Source organism: Xenopus laevis, chromosome 2L (assembly GCF_017654675.1).
Source record: "Xenopus laevis strain J_2021 chromosome 2L, Xenopus_laevis_v10.1, whole genome shotgun sequence".
NCBI lineage: Eukaryota > Metazoa > Chordata > Amphibia > Anura > Pipidae > Xenopus > Xenopus laevis.
In genome coordinates, this window is record NC_054373.1 from 95267521 (window position 1) to 95290360 (window position 22840).

Below are 22840 nucleotides of genomic sequence, written 5' to 3' on the forward strand. Positions count from 1 at the left end.
TGAGTGTGTCACATGTTGAGGTGGGCTTTGTAGGGGGTTGTTTTGATTTAATGAAAAGTCTGTAAATTGCAGACACCTTATGTTTTTAAAGTTGAATAAGGATTCCACTGTGAAGAGGAGGAGTCACCTGATCGAGTGAAGCAGTGAGCAACGAGGAAGTGTGTGAGTCTCCATGGTCATCACCAGGCGTGCTGTATTATTAGCAACATGTGGTTGTAAAGCCAGTATGAGAACATAATATATGTTCAAGAAAATGATGAAACAAATCATTGTGGGGAACCTAAGTCCAACAACAAAGCAAAATACTTTTTTTTTTTCCAATTGTCTAACACTCATACAGGCTTTGACAACCGTTATAATACTTTCTTTTTATCTCTGATGTCTGCATTTTTACAAAAAGACAAGAAAAAAATCTTGGCCTTGGGGCAAGCAACTCACACCCAGTGGCAGACATGAAATACGAAATGCCAGATATTGAACTGGTGGAGAAGGGCCTCAGCTGTCTTTAAAGCAAATTTGTATTGGCTGACTTCCATATACTTGTTACACTCACAATGGGATAAACCCATGTTAAAACTATCGTGTCCTTTTTCAGATAGGTGAACCATGTAAGCAGGTCCAGACTGAGAATTAAAATAGGCCCTGGCATTTCAGGTACACAGAGGCCCAATCAGCCCACATAGAGGCCCAAACAGCCCCCACCAGCCCACTAAATACTGACTTTCTATGGGACCTTATAGCAGCCCCTCTGGCATTTGCCAGAACCCACAGATTGCCAGTCCGGGCCTGCATGTAAGCTTATTACATGCCCTCTTCACCTAAAGGTGGCCATAGCCATAACAATTACGATCTTTCTTGGAAAAGATCGTCCGTTTCAATACAAACGTGTAGAGATGAATCGTCAGGTATACAGGAAGAAGCAATAGAATTCTGCCTGTATGTGACGATTCAGCACTAACAATGGCCGATGTTTGGGTGCTTTCAGAGGCACCCGATCAAAATTTTCTGTCCAGCCCCATCGACGAGCCCACCGATATCCAAGTCTTCTGCCTATATCGGCCTGCTCTTTTCCCATCATACACACACTGAATATTGTACGAAACTTTGTCTGTACGTCTATGGCCACCTTTACTCTTCCACAACAGTTATACGTACTGGATAAATATTGCAAGTTTATTGCAGAAAGGCCTGTTGCCAGTTAGGTGAAGGACTGTAACAAGTATATTCACTAACTCTCCTCTTGGTCATCTTTCCTACTCACTTAAATTAACTTTAGTATGATATAGAGGGCATTCCAACAAAATTTGCAATTGGTTTTCATCTTTTATTTGTGATTTTTGGGTTATTTAGCTTTTTATTCAGCAGCTCTCCTGTTGGCAATTTCAGCAATCCAGCTGCTAGGATCCAAATTACTCTACCAACCATGCATTGATATTAATAATATGGAATATGAATAGAAGTGGCCCTGAAGAGAACGATGTGTGATAAAAAGTAGCAATAACAATATGTAGCCTTACAGAGCATTTGTTTTAAGATGGGGTTTTTGAAAACTAAAAGGAGTCACAAGAAGGTGGAAAATCATTTCTACTCACTGGTATTTTGTTGCTAGACATCTACTTCTTTCATGCTGCCCCAGAGTTGGTGGAAGGCTGGCAGTGATGGCACATCTTCCATGCAGGGACATTATAGGTTCCCATGGTCATCACAATTTATATTGATACCTATCAACTGTCCAGAACTAAATACACATCTGGAAATGTTCTCCATGAAAGAGGCTTAAGATCAGTCCTACAACCCCAATGTGCCTGCTGTTTACCTTTATAAATTCTCCAGATATCTGAATGTCACTAAAGTCAATAAGGCAATTATTTTTGTGATTACAAATACACCAGTGCACATTAGAGGAGATATATATATATTTATTCATATTAACAATTCAATAAAATAAAAGCTATTTTTATAAACATGCAGTGGGTATATATTACTGTTCTGTAAAGAAACATCTTTCAATAATGAATGTATTTAAAGTTTTGCATTGCAATGTGTGCAACTATTATAATATAAAATACACTGTTTATGACTCCAACAAGTCAAGATTGCTTTTATTTGAATTTAAACATTGTATGTAGAACTGAAGCCTATAAAAGAATAAGTCTTGAAATGCTGTTTTATATATAATGAACTATTGTACCAGCCCAGTGGTTCAGCAGCACTATAACAGATTTGGGTCTTCAAATTGTCCACAGAAGCTCCCCATCTTGGATCTTGTTAAGCTTCTTTGTGTCAGTGACGCTGCACATGCTCAAGGTGCTCTGGACGGCTTTTGATCAGCTTAACTTAGGGTCATTAGAAATCATCAAGCAGAAAACATTGTTTGTATGTCATAGAAACTGTACAGGGATGATTATTAAATTCTGGTGCTCAATGCACTTCTTCCCAGTGGACATAATTACTAAATAGTCAAAGTTTCATAATTACACACCGAGTTGGTCCCTAAGATCAGAGAAGGGACAGCAACTTAGATCATGTGATGTGAATCAGAAGAAAAGATAATGGCGATCTACCTTCAGAGGCAAAGATCTTTCATTTAGGGCTGTGATCTTCCTGGGCTAGAAAAAACAAAAACCTGATGCATAATGGGGGTCATTTCTCAACACTGGGCAATTTTGCCCTTGGAAAGTAACCCACAGCAACCAGTGATTTCCTTTTTTCAGCTAGAACAATCAATGCAACCGTTTGGTTGCCATGGGCAGGGGCGTAACTACAGAGGAAGCAGACCCTGCGGCTGCAGGGGGGCCTGGGAGGTAATTTTAATAAATATTGGTAAAACCTCTAGAAGTTTTGGGAGCCTGAAAAATAACTTGCTGTGGGGCCCAGTACTATGTAGTTATGCCACTGGCCATGGGTTATTGTCCAGTGTGTAGCATACCTAGCCTTTTTCTTTGTTAGGCTTTAGTTCTACTTTAATGTGGATTAAACAATGAATGGAAGAAAGTCTCCAAATGAAAAGAATGCATATATTTTGCAAGGCTGGATACCAGCTAAAAAATTAAAGATTTCTTTCATTTTATTAATCATTATTACTGATCTGTTGAGACTACCCACAAAGATGTCATTTGTCAAAATACAAAAGTTCCATTGGTCAGGAAAGATAAACATGCAGATTTAACAAACAATAATCATTTTTTTGGTTTGTAAAAGTAAGAAACTGTAAAACAAAGAAACATTATTGAAGTGGTTTTCACGCCGATGCTTTCAACAGAAGTCATGTATACATTTTACAAATCCAGAATATGAATATGTATATTCTCTATTCACTTTTTTTGTATTTTCTTTTGCTATATAATTATCCTTTAGTAGAAAGAACAATTAACCATAAATCGAATGGTGATTTATTTCATTAAAACATTAAAAAAAAAAACCTTTCAGTAATCAGAAATAAACACGACATGAACAATGAAAAGTCTGCAAGGTGGAGCTTCTTGAAGGATAACCAAGTCTTAAAACAAGTATTGGTAGAAATACTGTATTTTATATAATCAACTGACTGCACCAACCTAAAGTTTCAAAAGCTCTATCACATTGATGATTCCGGTCTTCAAAGGTGTGTACAGGAGCTTGCCATCTTGGATTTTGTTAGGAGTTTCAGCAACATGTAAATGCTTAGTGTGCTCTGGGCAGCTGTTGAGAACTTTAGGGATCATGGCAAAATATCAAGCAGAAAATAAAGTTAACGTCATAGAAGTTGGTGCTACAGGGTTGATTATTAAATTCTGATGCCACGTAATGAGAATCTAAATGAATTACTTATATTGTATTGTGACTTTCATATTCTGTATATACAGTATTTTGTGGTCCTTTAAGCTTTTTCTAGGAGGAAAAAAAATGAGGTTGTGGATCAACCTGAAGACCCAAAAATTGGTTTAGAAGCAGTTATGCCTCACACTTTAATCACTACTCTCCAAATGAGAAAAAAAATGTAACTATATTCCGTTCCATAGGTTAAGAGTCCCTGCATTATGAGAACAAGTTACATTCTGGAAGTTCCACTGCAAATATATCCTACTCTACAAATCATATTATTTGGTGGAAATATTCATAATAATATAATAATAATATAAAAGCAAAAGCATTTAATCACTTTTTTTCTAATAAATCACATCATTCAGTACTTTGAGGGCAATTTCATCTGATGTAAACAGATGTACTTATTGCTAAAATAAGAATTATAAATAAGGACATAAAACAGATTTGCTAAATAGCTTTAATCTAGAAGATTCGGAGTTGTAGAGAGGTGGCTCCATCTTTCCATTTGTGACTATGGTTGGAAATCAGAGTCCGGCAGAGTGGGCATGTTTTCTCTTTGTTGAACCACGATGATATACATTCTTCACAGAATACATGCTAGAAGTATAAAAATACAAGATTTTATGTAAAAGGGTAGGAAAAACGTTCTACAATGATAAATATTGACAGCAAACATGGCAAGAATGCTTCGCTATGAAGAAAAGAGAAAAATCTACTCTGTTTTGCAAATGTTCAGTTCTTTTACTTTGAAAATTATTTTGAAGTGTAAGAAAAATGAGCTGAAACCAGAAGGACTACTAAATCACCAAAAAGCCTTTTACATCTTCAGCTGTATCAATTTTTTTTATGCAAATGTGCCTCATGCAGGTAAAAATACCGTATATATAAAAATTAAATAAACCCAAAATGATTGTTTTACCTCCAATATGAGCAGCTTAGTTACTATCAAATACATCAAAATAAATGTATTTTATTGTTACTACAGAGAAAAGTAAAGAATATTGAAAAATTCAATATATTTATAAAATGGAAACTATGGGAGATGGCATTCACTTAATTTGTAGCTTTATGGATAACAGGTTTTGGGTAAATTATCCCATAGCTGTAATATACATTTCATTTCCAAGAACAAATAATTATAGATTATGAGCAGTTTTTGCAGCACTGTGCTAAAGGGCATGTAAAAATAATGTGATACAGCAACCCTAAAATTACTCTTAGCCTCCCCAAAAGAGTAATTCAAGATAGACTTCCCATCATATTTTATTATTCTTACCTGACATATAAGAGCAATCGGCTTTGTAAATTCAGCTTGGCAGATTGCACACATCCCATCAGCTTCTGAACACTGTCTTTTTGTCGCAGTTGTTCCATAATTCTGTACAGCCACAGAAAAAGAAAAACAGAAAAGAAACAGTTGTCAGTGAAATTGAAAGAGTATTTAAGAATTTCATCTCTAAGTTAATATGTTAGAGTAATTTTTAAATTGGTCTTTGCTTTTCATAGTTTTAAAATGATTTGCCTTCCTCTTCCCAGCTTTCACTAATCTTGGCAAAAAAAACCAAAAACCTATTGCTCCGAGTTTGCATATTTATTGCACATCCTTCTAATCAGATCTTCTCCTATTTATTTTTCAATTGACAAGTTATTAGAGAGCTGCTGAACAAAAAAAGGAAAGAATTAAAAACTTACAAAACAAAAGCCAACTTCAAATTGTTGCAGAATATCATAATTAAGTTAACGTGCAGGTGATCTACCTTTAATGGGAGACTGTCATTAATAGAATCAAGCACCCAAACTATAGTGGATGTTTAAACCCTAATTGTGAAATAGAATTATTGTTATTATAAAGGGGCACATTTACCTAGGGTCGAATATCAAGGGTTAATTAACACTTGATATTCGACCGTCGAAGAAAAATCCTTCGACTTCGAATATCGAAGTATTTACCGCTATTCCTACGATCGAAGGAATAATCATTCGATCGAACGATTAAATCTTTCTAATCGAACGATTCAAAGGATTTTAATCCATCGATCAAAGGATATTCCTTCGATCAGAAAATTGTTAGGAAGCCTATGGGGACCTTCCCCATAGGCTAACATTGGCCTCTGTATGTTTTAGGTGGAAAACTAGGAGGTCGAAGAATTTTTTAAAGAGACAGTACTTCGACTATCAAATGGTCGAATAGTCGCACGATTTTTAGTTCGAAACGTTAGATTCGAAGTTGTAGTCGAAGTAGCCCATTCGATGGTCGAACTAGCCAAAAAAACCATTTGAAGTTCGAACTATTTTTCCTCTATTCCTTCACTCGAACTAAGTAAATGCGCCTCAACCTACGTAACACGTAGGAACTGGCGACACAAAACTGTAGCAAGGAACAGTTATTTCACTGCAATAGATTTGTATTAGAAGGAGAAAATAATTATAGTACTTACTGGCTGTGAAAGAAATAAACGTAAACAATCTGAAGACGTTTTTCTTTGTCCAAAAATAATTAAAATCTGTAAGAAAAATGTAACATATCAATTAATTTTTTTTTTAAACACGGGGATATATCAGTTATATTTTGTTATTTGTGATGTCACTTGTGTTACATGACAAACATATGAGGGTCTAAAACGTTACTGTGGAGTTCTGTAATCTGTTGAAAAGTTCAAGGCTGCTTGTATGGTTATCAAATGCCTTGGTCACTTTTACTACCCTTATATTTTACAATTGGGGTATTTTACATAGTTTTGTCTTAAGAGTTATTCATTTATGTTTTAGATCAATTTCCTTCTTGTCAGTCACATTTGGCAGACCAATGCAAAGTGAATGAGGTGGTTTAAATGTACATTAAAAGAAAAAGTGAAAGAGGCTTTTGCCCAGATAACGGAGAAGTATATTAAATACTGGGATCCAAGCATAACCACATGCTTATGCTTGGATCCCAATCATAAGCATGTGGTGAGAATATGTTTAGCTCTGCTAAGAGCTACAGTGAAACATTAAACACCGTACTCATAACGGTTATCATTAGTGATGTGCGGCGCACCCGACTCAACCCAAACCCATCTGCACCCGCCACCTCCCCTCTATATATAGACCCACGCCTCCCACCAATGACATCACAAAAGGGTTGGGGCAAGAGTATAAAAAAAGAATGCTGGAAGCAGGAAGCCGGCAGTGTAAAGTCCCGCAATCCGCAAAGGGTGTGCTGAGGCCGGGCTGAACCACCGGGTAAACCCAAAGGTCCCGCAGGTATCAGACCGGCCTGCACATCACAAGTTATTATGTCTGAGCTTTTTCCACAACAGAAAGCCAGTTTAAATATAAATACTTGAAGTTTAACCATCATACATATTTTTTTTTTTTTTTTTAAGACTTACTTTTAAGATGAGGTAGAGAAGAGCCAGCAGTATCCCAAAATGCCATTCAGCACCACTGTCCAGATTGCCATAATCAATAAGGTAACGGAACCAAACCGGAGTTGAAACAAGAGTACAATAACACTGAGCAAGTTCTTCTAAAGCCATATACCAGTAGCCCTGGAAAGAGAACAACAGTCACCCTCCCATACAAGCCATTATAATGTTTTAAGTCTTGTTCTGTGGTATAGTATTTTAGTTTCATCCAGAATGCTTGGGACCTGGGGTTTTCCGGATAACAGATCTTTCCATAATTTGGATTTTAACTCTACTAGAAAATCATGTAAACATTAAATAAACCCAATAAGCTGGTTCTGTTTCCAATAAGGATTAAGTATATCTTAGTACAAGGTATTGTTTTATTATTACAGAGAAAAAGGAAATCATTTTTAAAAATGTGGATTATTTGATTATAATGGAGCCTATGGGAGACAGCCTTTCTGTAATTCGGAACCTTCTGGATAACGGGTTTCCAGATAACGGAACCCATACCTGTAATATATATGATAAAATACTCAATGCACACTGTTGGGGGTCATGACAAAGGAACGAAAAACCAACAATGACTTATGCAGACAATAATTAAAGTGAAATGGGTTTTATTTTTGGAATGCCCTATTTTATACGCACAAGAGAAAAAAGCAACCCTCTCCAACACATTGCATATTATCCATGAATATTTATGTACAAGCTAAAAATCAGTAGATCAGTGCTTTGTGTAAGGAAACAGAGCAGAATGCACTGGCAAATGTGCCTTTACCATAACTGCACCAAGTCACATTCCCAAAAACTACCAACCCACATGAGAAATCTGACAAATGTGATTCTCTAAGCATTCTAACATACTAAGCCATTCCAAGTGTCAAGTATTCAAACCACATGTTTAAACATTTTGTAGATTTGTGAATAAGAATCCTTACCTTGGATTTATGAGACATAACAAAGGATGGCACTAGTAGTATGATGCATTTAAGGCCCATAAAGAAAAATTTCCCAATAAAGTCTGTGATCCCCACAACCCACAAAGCATCAAAAAAATGTAGAGGTCCAAGAGACGGATTCATAAACACCAAACTGTAAAAAAGTCAGAGTTTAAACATTACTAAGGAACAAACTCACTACTACAATCTATAAACAAAACATTTTAAAAACCTAAATTCAAAACATTTCCAGCTTTTGCCATAAAGATTTTTTAAAATCTCATTAAATTGACAAGTAAATATAACAAATGGGAACAATTTTGCATACAATTTGATAAGACAGATAGTGAAATTCTTCCCTCCCTGAACAGCCTGGATTTAGCTTGACATATTCAAAGAATTGCTGCTATGGGGTGGTTGGGAAATATTAAAAGGAACAGTAACACCAAAAAAAAGTGAAAGTAATTAAAATATAACGTACAGTTGCCCTGCACAAGTAGATAACTGATCTGTTTGCTTCAGAAAGACTACAACAGTGTATATAAACAAGCTGCTGTGTAGCAATGGAGGCAATTAAAATAGGACTAAAATGGCACAGGTTAAATAGTGGATAACAGAAAAGCACTGCAGAACACAGAGTTTATCTGCTATGTAACATGAGCCACTTTTCCTTTGAATGGCTATCCCACAGCTACATTATAGTAGCGTCTCTGAAGCAAACACACCAGTGCAGGGAAAAGTATCTTATATTTTAATTATTTTAGGGCAATGGCAAACCAAGAGATTAATCACCAGCGATAAATTTGCTCTTCTTCAGACAACTTATCTTCTGTAAAAGCTTTCCCACCAGCAATAATGTGAATCACTGGTGGTAAAACCCATGTGTTGCTTTAATCTCCCAAAACCGCTTGAAGTTGCCGCTAGCAGAAATAAGCAAACAGAGTAGCTTCTGCACTGTTCCACACTTCCAGTATTGTAAATACTGTATGTATAAAATTCCACAACACGAACCATTTTCCTAAGCACCCTTGTACAAAAGCCATCAAACCTGACCTGTCTGAGGTCAGCGTGAGACACAGGGAAATATCCCTGATGAAAGAAGACCAGGAGAAATAAAGAATACAAACATAAAAAGAAGGGGGATGAGAGACCAGAGGATGAAAATCAGGACAATGCAAAGGAGACGTGACCAGGACAACAGACTGCTGATTAGAGAAGCTACAGTATGTGCACAGGGAATTCATTGGATACCCAACATGATTTTTGAAATCTTGGTATGCCATTTCTAGGAACCTTTATCCAGGGAACAGAGTCTCTGCAGAACACTGAAAGACAGACTGTAGTCTACTTTTTTTCCTGCAGCAACCTAACTTCCTAAATCACTCCCTAGTGAGATTGCAATATTGCACTGCTGTAGCACTGAAAATAGTCCAATAAAAAAAAAAAAAAAAAGAAAAACTAAAGTGCCAACACCAATATTTCTGTGAAAGTTCTCATTAATCCAGGTCATGGTACATCTATAGTAATAAGTCAAATCAACTGCACTTGCTGTATTTTTTTTTCCTCTTGCAGCAAGTCCAGTTGAATTGACTTATTACCAACACCAAGATATATGATCCAGGGTTTGGCAAAGGGGCTCAATTATAAACACTGTGAAAGTTTAGACATGGGCAGTAATCCATAGTAACCGTGACTTTCAGCAGATTTTTCAGCCAGCTGCGATGTACGATGAAAACAAACATCTTACTGGTTGTCATGGAAAAATGCCAAGGCACAAATTTGGTCAGTGCTTATAAATGAGGGCCAGAAATGTCAAAAATTTGAATCCCGTTTAACCCTGAGCCATCAGCTCTTTAGGGTTAATTTTGTATATTAAAAGGAGAAGGAAAGGTGAAATCACTGGGGTGCCAAATGTTAGGCACCCTACAATTATTGAAATCACATACCTTTGTCTAGTGCTCCGGTTACCAGTAAGTTGCCTCTGTCCGTGGTTTATTCTCAGTGGGTACCACAGAGCAATCTTCTTCCTGCTTCATCTTTGTTAGCATGTTACTGCATGTGCAGTAGAGTGGAAAACCGAACTTGAACAAAAAAAGCCACCTTTTCCACCTAACCGCACATACATACATAGTCTCCAGGGTAGCAAATAAAGATAAAGTGGAGGTAGAAGATCACTCTGTGGTGATCACTGAAAAGAACTCTGGGACCGAGCAGTTTTCTCCGAAAAGGAACTCTGACCTGGGGTATCCGGTAAGTTAATACATTCACTTGGGGGCGGGGTGCCTAACTTTTGGCACCCCAAGTGATTTCACCTTTCAGACACATACAAGATTTCACCTTTCACTGTTTAATTTGCCTGGAGGCTTTTCATCTCTTTTTATCATGGTCAAAAGTAAGTTAAAGCAAGTAGAAAAGCTACACACCTGTAATAAAGTGCCTGAGAAGAAAAAGTGTAATACAGAAGGAACGAGGAAAATAATAAGAATACCAGGACCCAAAGACACTGCAGCTTTGAACACTTATCCTGAAAAAGAGAAGTACAGTATAAAGTTAAACAATAAAAACACAGGTTAAATGTATTACTGTTATCATGAACATTTTATATAAACTATAATCAGGATTAGGGATAGCCATAAAAAAGTAATTTGTTGTTGGTGACATTCTCTTTAACCAATTCCAGATGCACCTATTTAGGGCAACTCGTTGAGCTTCCCAAGAAATGTGGTGCATATAATAAAGAACTTCCTGCTCCAGACTAAAATGAAACGGCATAAAAAAGGAAGAAAAAAAAAAAGATTCCATATGACAGAGCTGCTATAACAGAGCTGAGCTGCTATAACCTTGGATACTAATTTAAGCTGCATAGATCATATCAGCATTATTAGAGGTTCAGAGTTTTATTGTGTGTTAATGTGTGACAGTAGGAGAGTTTGTTTCTCCACCTTTATGTTACGTCTGAGTTAATATGAATCCCTAGTTCTGCACAAGTAAAAAGCAATCTGTAAAAAAGAAAACAGTGCTGAACACTAGAAAAGCAGTTGTAGAATAAATAAAGGCATTTTTGTTGCCACTAAAAGTGTTGATAAAATACTGATGCTCATGATGTGCTAGTCAATAACATTTCTGGATGTCACTGTTATACCTATAGGTCAGACTAAGGGGGTGATATATCAATGAGTGAACTGGTGAATCCATAAAAATTCTGACATCTGATCTATTAAACAAAAAACGTATCAGAAAGAAAATATTTCTGCCAGTCAGTAAAGTTTTAACAAACTGACACATTCATCAATTCTGCGTTATGCTTCAAAGGGAGGAAGTGTACTAATCCCATTCTCTGAAAGATCCAAACAATTACTTTCGATGAAAATGTCCAGCATTGAAAATACACACTTGATTACCTTTCAACATTGTTTTAGTTTTGTTGTTTTCAGATAGTTTATTAGAAATCAACTTTTTTTCCAATTACATTTTCTATTTGTGAACTTCACAACTTCAAAAAAAAAAAAAAAAGTAAAGCAATTGAAAAAAGTCTTTATGATGCAAAATCTGAAAACTGAACTAAAAAAAAAAAAAAAAAAAAAAGTGTTTGAAAGGTGGACAAGCCCTTTAAACATTAAAATATGATGATCCCTTTAACTAGAAGTATGCTTCGGTATAACAAATAAGACTCTACACAACTTGTTAGGGCGCATCTAAAAAAGTGCATCCACACTTACGAAGAATCCCAAATGTGGAGGATTCCCCCAGTAACACCACAATCCAATACTTTTGTTTCATTTTGGCAATGTCAGAGCCAGCTAATCAGCACTCCGGGCAGTGGCGTAACTATAGAGGATTGGAGTAGATACCTTTGCCTAAACTACAGGGACAGGTATCTGTAACTTTTTCCCTCTTTGAAATGTAGGGTAAGATTACTTTTTAACTTTTTTATCTTTTGTATAGATTTTTTGTAACTTTTATCTTCCTCTTAGGTCAATTGCAACAATTGTTTCAATTGAGGTGTCCAACACTGGGACTTTGAATTCGCTGCTTTCTGTCATTAATATGGACTTAAAAGTATTGTGTGCCTTACTCTATTTATAATGACACTTATATATAATAATTGTGAAAAGAACCAAAGTATTTTTATAATAATCTTTTTTCTGATTTATTCTATGTATTTTTGATAATTGGTATCTATATAATGAAAAATCTTTTACATGAAATTGATCATTCACATTTTTGCATAATGAAGCACTAATTGGTTTGCCTTTATAATGTTCATTTGCACCTGTATGTAGTATGCTTGACAAAGGGGCGGAGCCCCGAAACGTTGCACCACCGCAGTAAAAACTTTTGCAAGGGCTCGCCCTGCAGATACAAGTCTCGTGTGCCGGTGTGTTCTTTTGTTCCAGTAACTATAGAGGAAGCAGACCCCGTGGCCCGTGGCCATGGGTGGGCCTGGACCACAGGGTCTGTTTCCTCTAGTGTTCAAATCACCCTCCCCGTTATTTTCTTCTTCTTTCAACTGACGCGAAGTAGACTGGGTTTGCTTCCTCTACAGTTACACCACTGCAAGTGGCTATATTTTCCTTCTTCACACATGTGCAGATTGAATATAGTAGGCTATTGGAAGATGTTGCCATACCCAAAATGCTATAACCATTAAAAAAAAAATATATATTAATAATAAATCTCTCTAGGCTTGTTCTAGTGAAAGTAAGAAGTTTGGAGGGAAAAAAATATAGTGTTTGGGTAGGGGCAATTGTGGTCTATTGTTTGCTGCAGTTTTTTTTGTTGGGGTTTCATTTTCCTTTAAAGAGTAAATGATAGTTAAACTGTATCGCTGCTGCACTGTCTGTTTCTACTCCCTGTTTTTGTCTGTTAGGCATGTTTCATTGGTGGTTGTGCTTAGTATGTTCAGGATGGTTGTACTGTGTTGTATTGTCTTTAGTAACTGAGTTCATTATATTGTGTGGCTATGTTTCTTGTGTTTGTGAGTCAGAGTGAGAGAGAAAAGTATATTTCATTAGGGGATCAGAACAAATGGGTAATTGTAAGAAATTGCTAATCTATATATACGGTGTGTGTTTTTATGATCATAGATTATGATACTGTATACAAACCTACATACGCCAATTATATCACCAGTTAATCACAATATTATAGGATTTCATGTGAATGCATCAAGATGATGTGAAAAAAGGCCTAGATCCCCCATCTGAGTAGTTGGTTACATTCTAGTAGGAGACATGTACTGATAAACCAACATAAAAAGTAAAGGGCATCTGTTACCTCCATATTATTTACCACTCTGGAGGTGCAGGTTAATAGAGTACACAATCCTGCTGAGGGAAAATAGTTGGCCCCTGCAAGCAGTGACTGACTGGGATGCCAGGGGCCCACCAGAAAGCCTTAAAACCGTGGCCCACATTCCAAACTATTATACTTCCTCTACTCACACAGTCTCTTTATTCTCCTAATCTTTTATATTTACTTACTATACTTCCAATATTCTCTTTTCCCCATAAGAAATAGAGAATGACCATGAAATTAACCAAATGGTTTGAAGCAAAATGGCCCACCAGGAGGAGTTTTCCTGGTATCCCGGTGGGTCAGTTCGACACTGCCTGCAAGTCCTTGGTCGCCCCCACGGGGAGGGAGCTTTCAGGTGTGGACAGCCATGTTGTGTGGTGTACATGATGATACAAGCATGCACAATACCAGAGAAAGCTGTGGCACAAATTTTCAGTGCCACAAATGACTGCCACACAGGAGGTGCGGGGGGACAGAGTGATTGCATGAGCCATTAAGAAAATCTATTGTTTTGAGATAATATGGGGATGACAGGTACCCTTAAACACTGCTATTAGTAAGCGAGCATGTGCTCAGGCTGGAGTAAAAAGAAGAACATGATCCAACAGCTGACCCAGTGGGAAGCCCTGATTGAAGTACAGGAGATATATTCACATTTTCCTTCAATATGTAATTAGATTAATGTTAACAATAATGACTGTATATATTGCAGATATACTTTTGTTTAAAAATCATTTAATATAGTAATAACAGTTAATTTATTTAGATGTATTACCATATAAAGGGGTGGTTTAATTACAGCTTCCTATATCCATCTTACATATACTCAGCATCAGCATAAAAAAAAAAAAATGATGTCTTTCAAAAAGCAATATAAAATTACATAGTGCTTGAATAGCTTTTAAAAAATATCCAAGCTACCTTTACACTTTACATAGGTTATTGACGATTAGTGAATTTTAACACTTGAATTACTCCAGATCTTAGCTGAATATATCTTGCATCAGCTGTCCAGGTTACTTACTTTTAACAAAATTAACAACGGAGGGCAATATTCTATGGGGGCTAGTTACTAAAAGTCCATTTCAGTTTTAGCTCAATTTTATCGAGTTTTTTTCCCAACCCGACTTTTTCAAGTTATTTTATTGATAAATAATATAAAATCATGGATGGAGTCTGGTCGAGCTTGGTTCAATAAAAATATGAGATAAATTTGAGTTTTAGTAAATAACCCCCCAGATGTCCATTTAAATGCATTCAATATATGATTGATGTGCATGAAAAAAAGTATATTTTTTTCATTCCTTATTTGTTGATCTGAAAAAGATGGCCGACATAAAATAACAAATTTATGCCATATCCCTCAACTCCTCCACCAAACCATAATTGGAGGGGGGCAGCATTCCCTTCCCTGTCTGGACAGGCCAGTCATTTTCATTACTTGTACCAACTTTGGCTATTTGAAAAAAAAATGTTTTTTTTTTTAGAAATAAGGAGTACTCGGACAGAACTTTAATATTAAGAATTATTTACTGTTACCCTGAGTCTAGAAGTGGGTGCAGCAGGATTTTTATTTTGTATCCATGTTCCAACCCCAGTCAACAGACTTAGGGGCTGCAATCATCATTGGATGTGTTATGTGTTAGGGCAGAGTTGGAGTATTAACCATTCTGACAGTTACTTTTTGTTCTCCTTACATATTTGCACTGCATCCTTTGGACACAGTAATGTAAGCTATGGACCTCTAAATAATTATCTAGTCCTAAAGCTGCAGGGATGTAAAGCAAATAATGTATTGGGATTTATATGAACACAAATTGTCTACTATACAGGCCCAGGATTAGGAGAAAACATTGCTAGAAAATGACGCTAGAAAATGTGGCTAGAACTTTTAAATAAAAAATATAGTGGCACTAACATAAATATACATGTTTTTCTGGGGGAGGGGGGATAGGAAATCAAAATAAAGGGAAAATATACATTTTGTCTGGGTCACCAAACTATTAGGTTTAAACCCAATTTGGCCACCCATGCCCTGGCTTGGCCAAACAGGCTGATCTGGTCATTGGCCTGGAGTTATATGATCAGATCATACTGGGGACTAACGGGACTAACGAGATCGTCAAGTTAGGCCAGCATGAATGAATACGAACGCGATTTACAAACCTGCTTAACGGGCAGGTCATCAGGAGGCCCCATACATGGACCAACTTGGTTAGCTTATTAAAAGGAGCTGCCACTTTATATTGGCCCCTGTATGGGCTGCCCTACATTAATTTATCTACATGTTTATTTAATCAGCTACATCGCTTTGTACAACAATTCCTTTTTAAAAAGAATTACTATAACAAGAACAGTGAAACCTCTATGCCAATGGATTTCTGTAAAATGTGTCGAGATCATTTTAGCAGAATAGATGTCCGGAAAGGTCAATAAAATTACAGTCAATTTAAAGAAACCAGTACTGAACAAAATATTAAACTGCTCCATCAGCTATCTTTATAATTGCAATAACCAGCTGATACAATCAGATGCTTTTCGAAAACTAAAAACTGCTGTAGAGATCATGTCTTTTGGTTTCTGACAACTAGAAGCACAGTTTTCAAATGCAAACTTACTTACTCTTAGAAAAACCTGATTTACAATGCATTTGTTTGCATACAGAAAAGTTGTTAGCAGACCAATCCCAACAGAAATGCCTAATAGAAAACAAAATAAAAACAGTTAAAACAATAAAAAATTAAGAAGAAAAATAACGTGGCTAATAAAAAGAAAATTTTAAAGATTTAACAAAAATTTAAATAAATTCAAGAAAGAAAATTTAAAAAAAAAAAAAAAAAAAAAAAAAAAAAGGATAGTTTAACGTATTTTTCAACAAATTCTTCTTAAAGGGGGTGTAAACCCAAATATCCAATTTTACCTTATAAAGTAAATTGTAGTTTTAAACAAATCTACAATATACAGTATATTATTTACACATTTTCAAGGGTTTTTAATGTATTTGTAAATGTAACAGTTATGATAAGCAATATCTTTCTGTTCATTTCCCTTCTCTCTCCTGGTGGTTCTGACTTTTGAAACAATGAAGCATAACCAACTCGACTAAAATACCTGTCCAGAAGACCTTCTGTTACATTGTTTCAAGACAGAAGCAGCAGTGCAGAATAGTAAAGCAAATACGGTTTTTCCAACTACAGTAACATTAACAAAAAAACATTGAAAAAGAAAGTTTATTCATATGTAAAGATTTGCTTTTAATGTAGTTCACATACTTTTAACGATATAACATTGTATGCAATTCTCATTTAATAGGTTTTAAAACTAGGTACAGAAAGGATTCCAGTAAACATATCAGCAAACTGTAAGGAATTATATATTACATAAACCAATTGAAATTAGTCAACATGAGGGTCCTGTTTTCTATATATATATATATATATATATATATATATATATATATATATATATATATATATATATACTTGATAATATTTTATTTCCCTTTTTGCATCTATATTTACAGGAATGAAAAGATTGTGTGCTTATGTTGTCAAAATATTTTATGTGCTTCTTAGTTTATATGTACTGACCAAACAGATCCCATACTGCTATAACTATGATGTTATAAAAATAGATATATGGATTTTTGGGTTATATTGGGTCACGCATCTAGTTGGGTTGTCTTAACTTTAACCTAAATTTATCAACTTATTAATAATAATTCAATAAGCGAAAACATACTGGTGTGAAGCACAAAAAAAAAAAATTGCCTAACCATTTAGCTCTGGATACAGTCCATGTGCACTACTTCAATCTAAATCTGCAACCTCAAATAGCAACCAAAACATAAGAGTGGTACTTCCTAAGACTATGTCACAGTAGGCATTTGGCTCTCTACTAAATGAGCACCAATCAAAACATATGGAAGGAGTGAAAGTTCCCCATAAAGCTATTTTTACTGGCAACAATGGCAAGAGACCTATGGCAAATCATGGGAATTCCCTGCCACTACAGAAAATCAGCGATCAAATTCCCTACCTGCCCAGAAAGAAAATTTTAATTTGCTCCTAACAGATGAATGTTTTTGATTTTAGCCGTACTACTTCCCATGTAATCAGGAGATATAGTGAGTTTGGTAAAAACAAGCCTCTCCCTTCCCCCAGCTGAAGGTTAAGGCCCTTACACAGGGGTGTTTATTTCTGTGACCCCTTGTGGTTAATCCTTCATGCGTTCCACCACTAAAGACCTAAGGAATAAACAAAGCCCTATTGAGGCATCAAGTTGAGTTCACCTATGTTCAACGCTTACTTGCTCCTTAATGAGCACAGTCCAATGAGGAACCATGGGCTGCATGTGTTCCTAAATTTCCTACAATTCTAATGCATGAAGGATTAACTGCAGGGGACACAGGATCAAATGCCCGTGTGGGGCACTTATAGATAAGCAGGGGGTTTCAATAAATATTGAAAGGAATGAATTATTTTTACTTTTCCTCATATTCTGAGACAGTTACTTGCCAAGCTTACACTTTATTTGCTTAATACGGTGACAGCCTTCCTTATCACCTCTTAAAACTCTCCTACTGTATTATAATCCCCTAACAAAAAGTCAAGGAGGGCTTGACCAATCAATTGGGGCTGTAAATGAAATGTCCCTTGGTTTTAACACAGCCTCTACTGAAAATGACTCTCCCAGCATAGGTATTATGCCACGCTAAACATGTGAGAGAATGGGACATAATGAACAGAGTAAACCACTATTGGATTGGATAAAATCATCCCCCTATTTGTCAGCCAGCAAACACTACAAATGTGCTTACAAAATTAAATATAACGTGCCATAATACATTTTCCTCATGATGAAATTAAGGAAAAAGTATTGACATAGAAATACATTTTGATTAGCTAATAAATGCTTGGAGTGTTTACACTCTTTAAGGAGAACCTCAGGTTTATTACAATACAATACATTTTGTGAACACCTCATTACAGACTATATGTACCTGTTATGTGCTGAACGACAAGCTTGGCACTGAAGATCAAGATATAGGGAAAGCTTTTTTCCAACCACTTATACAAATGGAAGACCTCTGAGATACTATTGCTCTGCTCCCTGGAATCATCATTGGCATCTTCAGGCCCACTTGCATCATGAGAATGGGTATGGCCATGTCTACTCGGAGAGCGTCCATGAGTGCTTGGCCTAACTCGCCTGGAGTTGGACCTAGCCACATGCTGAGAATCTTGTGAGCTTAAGTCTACTGTCACATCACCAACTGTGCAAGATCCTTCTGCCGAGAGTTGAGGAACAGGAAGAGACATGCATGCTGATGGGCTGTCATTACTTCCAAGTTGATGGTGGGTATGGTCAGAGCTTGACTGCATTATGAGTTGTGTCGTTTCTTTCAAATTCTTGCTCTCTGTGCTAGATTGCCTGAATACATAACAAATATCAAATTAGTGGCATATAACATGAAATATTTAAAAACACAATATGAAAATCTTGATTCTGTAAAAACAAATATGCATTATTGTGTGTTGAGTTTCACCCTGATTCAGCAGAGTTCTAACTGTTCAGCCAAACAAAGTCTGAACCTTTAAATCAAATGAGCTCTGGACAACTGAAAGGGACACTGCTAGACGTTTCTGATAGAACACTTAGGGTTTTGTAATATTAGGTGCAATGTTTGCTACGGTTCTTATTGCCTATAGCAACCAATCAGAAGGTACAGTTTCCTGCTCACTTGTTTAAAAGCAAACATCTTATTGGTTGCTAGGAGTTAGTGCACCAGGGCAAATTTAGTGCTTTTTATAATATATAATATATAATAAGGGGCATATTTATCGAATTCAAAAAGACCAACTGAATAGAGGTCGAAAGTTTTTGGGGGTCGAAGTGGGCTGCATTCAAATCATACGATCGAATGAATAGCGACTTCGATTCGAAGTTTCCCCCCAAAAAAACTTTGATTTCTCAAAGACTCCACCAATTGCCTCCATATAGGTTCTAGGAGGTCCCCCATAGGCTAAAACAGCACTTCCGACAACTTTTAGGTGGCAAATGATCGAAGTTTTAAAGAGACAGTACATGATACATTTCGATATTCAAATTTCAACGTTTTTTTTTCAACTTCGAATCGAAGTTTGACTATTCCCTAGTCGAAGTACCCAAAAATGACTTCGAAATTCTAAGTTTTTTTACTTCGAAAATTCGCTTCGACCTTTCATAAATCTGCCCCTATCTGTTAGTGTGTGGCCAAATGTATCCTGATTTCTTTTAAGACTGAAAAACAACTGATGGCAGCTTACAGGTCAGACAGGGTTACTGACTGACGTTCTTATAATAATTTTGAATACAGAAACATGGAATCTAAAAGTTTTCCCTGTTCTTCCACCGACTGGTATTAGTAAAAATGTACACACTTTGGTATGAGTCATTTTATACATGTACTCTGATGGTGGGAGGTCTTTAATAACTAAAACATTTCCCTTTAAAAAAAATAAAACATATTTGCACAAAAACAAGTGATATAATATAAAAACAGAAAAACCAACCGACTGCCGTAGAAATAAATAAATACACATACACACTGTCATATGGACATATTTCCTAACACACTTAAATGTACATAGCGCAGCAATAATTAATGGTTACATGGCTGACCTTTCATGCACTGGCCGGTGCTTCATGATGAACTGTGCAGAAATTGTCGCCCATCTCTCTAAGAAAAATGGGCAGCCGCAGATCGCTTCAGTATTAAAAGGGAGGGAAAGGTCAATCAAAATGCCCTAAATCAAGTGACCCAGGCAAGTTCCGGGTGCTCAGGATCTATTTGGAGACAGGGTTATGACATCACGACGGGCGGGGCAAACTCAACAAACTATGGCTGCGTTGGCATTCGGCGCTGGTACGTGCTAGAGAAGGCGTGACGTACGTACGTCGTTACCAAGAGAAGGCGTGTTGTCATAGCAACAGAGAAACAGCGCGTAGCCTGTATAGAACGCATTGGGAAGGCAGCGGATTGAGTAGGTTTGTTTCTGACGTCGTGTAGGCGAAGTTAATATTTTTGTGAAAACATGTCTAATGAGCAGTTTGGATGCCGGGCGGATAACAGTGCCCTTAGTAAAATGCATGTTCATTATTTGTTATTAGCTTTATTTTCATAATGAAAGAAAATATCACTGAGATAAATAAAACTTGCAATGACTTACAAATGACTTTAAAGCCATTGAAACATTGCTATTAGTGTGTGTTGGAAAGTTGTCCTTCATTTTGCCAAAAAAATGTTTGGAGGAAATGGACTTTAGAGACTCTGGGGCAGATTTACTAAAGGGCAAAGCGATTAAAGTTAGCGAAAATTCGCCAGCGTGATGTTTCGTTACATTTCGTTACTTCGCCGACGACTTACTAACGGGCGCAGGCTTAACTTCGCTAGCGAAGGAGATAAACTCTAGTGGTACTTCGCTCCCTTATGCCTGGCGAAGTTGCTCTCTGGCGAATGGACGTAACTACGCAAATTCACTAAGATGCGGATTTTACTGAATGTTACCTCTTGCGCCAGACTTGCCTTGGCCACCTCAGACCAGGCGAAGTGCAATAGAGTAGATAGGAGTTCCTCAAAAAATAGTTGAAAAAGTCCCAAAAAACGCTGGCGACTTTTCATTTTTCAGGTCGATAGGCTGCAAAAGATCGTAATTTTTGGGGTTCCCAGCTTCCCCCCTACATTTCCTAACATATGGTACATAAACTATACACTGCGCTCATGTGTAGGGCATTATAACAACTTTATTTTATTTTATTAAGGTTTCCCGGCTTGTGTAGTGTAATGTATTTGCTGCAACATATACGTCTTTAACTTCCCGTTGTATGCAATATAAGGCAACGCTAGAGCAACTTCGTTTTGCTTGCCACAGTAATGCTAGCACTACTTTGCCAGACTTTACTGGACTTCGGATTTTAGTGAATTAGCGTTGTCCTGGTGAATGTACACCTGGCGAAGTGTTGCGATGTGAGCAAAGCCGACGCTAGCGCAAATTCGCACTTAGTGAATCTGCCCCTCTTTGAGTCATCAAAATAAAAATTTCTGGCCTTGCCTAAAATAAACGGTCTACTTTAAAAGGAAAAGGTCATCACTTTTTTTTCTTTCCGTTTTTTAAAAAGTACTTGTAATAACTATATTCCATTGCTTTCTAATTTTTATTTTTTAATATTTTTATTAAAAAAAAATATCCTTAATTTTCCCAATATCCTATAAGTAAGACAGGTTGCTAAATCTCCAAACTGATATAATTTGCAGCATTCATTGATATGTTTATAAGCCACATCAGAGGAATGTGAGCAATGAATGTATCGATTCTAACGTCTCACTGTAGTCCAGCTCAGGAAGCATGCTAGGCATTAAATCTGCTGTTGTTATTACATAACATAACGGGCACCCCTAGGCCGTGGACGTTCACCGCCCCTTTGATTCATGCAGATTTTCATCGTATGGACCAGAGCAATGGGGAGTGGCGAATGGGTAATTTAAAAACCTATTTTATATCCTGCGCATCTCTAGTGTTTCTGAAACCAATGTGGATGTGGTTGGGCAGCATGCCACCCCCTAAAATCCTGCCGCCCTAGGCCCGTGCCTTGGGGGCCTCTCCACAAATCCGGGCTTGCAGATATGTCTTTTATTCATGGAAGCTCTCTAGAGTACAGAGACAGAAGTATCTTATTATCCACTGATGATTTGACATAATTTTACATTATATTTTTTCAAGTATCATTTGATTCTGAATCAGAAACATTAAAGTAGCATAAATGTATTGTGGAAAATGTACCCGCTGCAGCATTATTAAAATTAATCTAATGTAATATTTAATGGTAACATTTCAAATTCACTATTACAATATACAGTATTTATTTCTCAAGAACACCTTTAGTCTCCCTTAAAAAGCAAACAAAAATACATATAATTTATAAACAAGCATGATGAAGAACTTAAGCATTAATTCTATGTATATTATTAGTTGCAAACCAGAAATGAATAAATTAAAGCTGCTTATGGTAAGCTTTTTGGGGAGGAAACCTCCTTGCTTACCTACTTGTCTTTTTTTTTTAACACGAATTGGACCCAAGAGTTGGTATATAATTCTACAGGAGCTGCACATTAATGGACTACTTTTGTAGCCCGTTATTTAAGTATTTTACATTGTGTGTTACAGACTTAAATTGGAACCATAAATGTTTTTCATGTAAATATCATTGATTATGGGAAATCTTTAAATGGATCCAGTCACAGGAAAACATATCATATCAGTAACTAGTGCTGTTCCAGCAGAATTCTAGCTGAAATCTGTTTTTCAAAAGAGTGAACATTTATTTATTTTTTAATCTGACATGGGGCTAGACATGTTGTTAGTT

At 36.5% G+C, this 22840-nt stretch overlaps 2 protein-coding genes across 6 annotated transcripts in view; one reads left to right on the forward strand and one right to left on the reverse strand.

Moving 5' to 3' along the window:
* Positions 1 to 4138: 4138 nt before the first annotated feature.
* On the reverse strand, positions 4139 to 20286 carry rnft1.L (ring finger protein, transmembrane 1 L homeolog). The gene is given in 9 exon segments (NM_001091179.1): positions 4139 to 4404; positions 5084 to 5185; positions 6246 to 6311; positions 7179 to 7337; positions 8138 to 8291; positions 10561 to 10661; positions 16058 to 16134; positions 18438 to 18868; positions 20099 to 20286. Coding segments are annotated over 9 exon segments (1251 nt in total). The 5' UTR covers positions 20125 to 20286; the 3' UTR covers positions 4139 to 4269.
* A 61-nt stretch (positions 20287 to 20347) lies between these two features.
* LOC108708284 overlaps positions 20348 to 22840 on the forward strand; it is a 115440-nt gene continuing 112947 nt past the window's right edge. For 3 of the 5 annotated variants that reach the window (XM_018246826.2, XM_041582217.1, XM_018246830.2), the window contains exon 1: positions 20353 to 20460. The gene's annotated coding sequence lies outside the window, so the exon portion shown is untranslated. Of the gene's footprint in view, positions 20465 to 22840 lie in introns of all 5 variants that reach the window. The other 2 variants (XM_018246827.2, XM_018246828.2) reach the window with 2 other exon arrangements.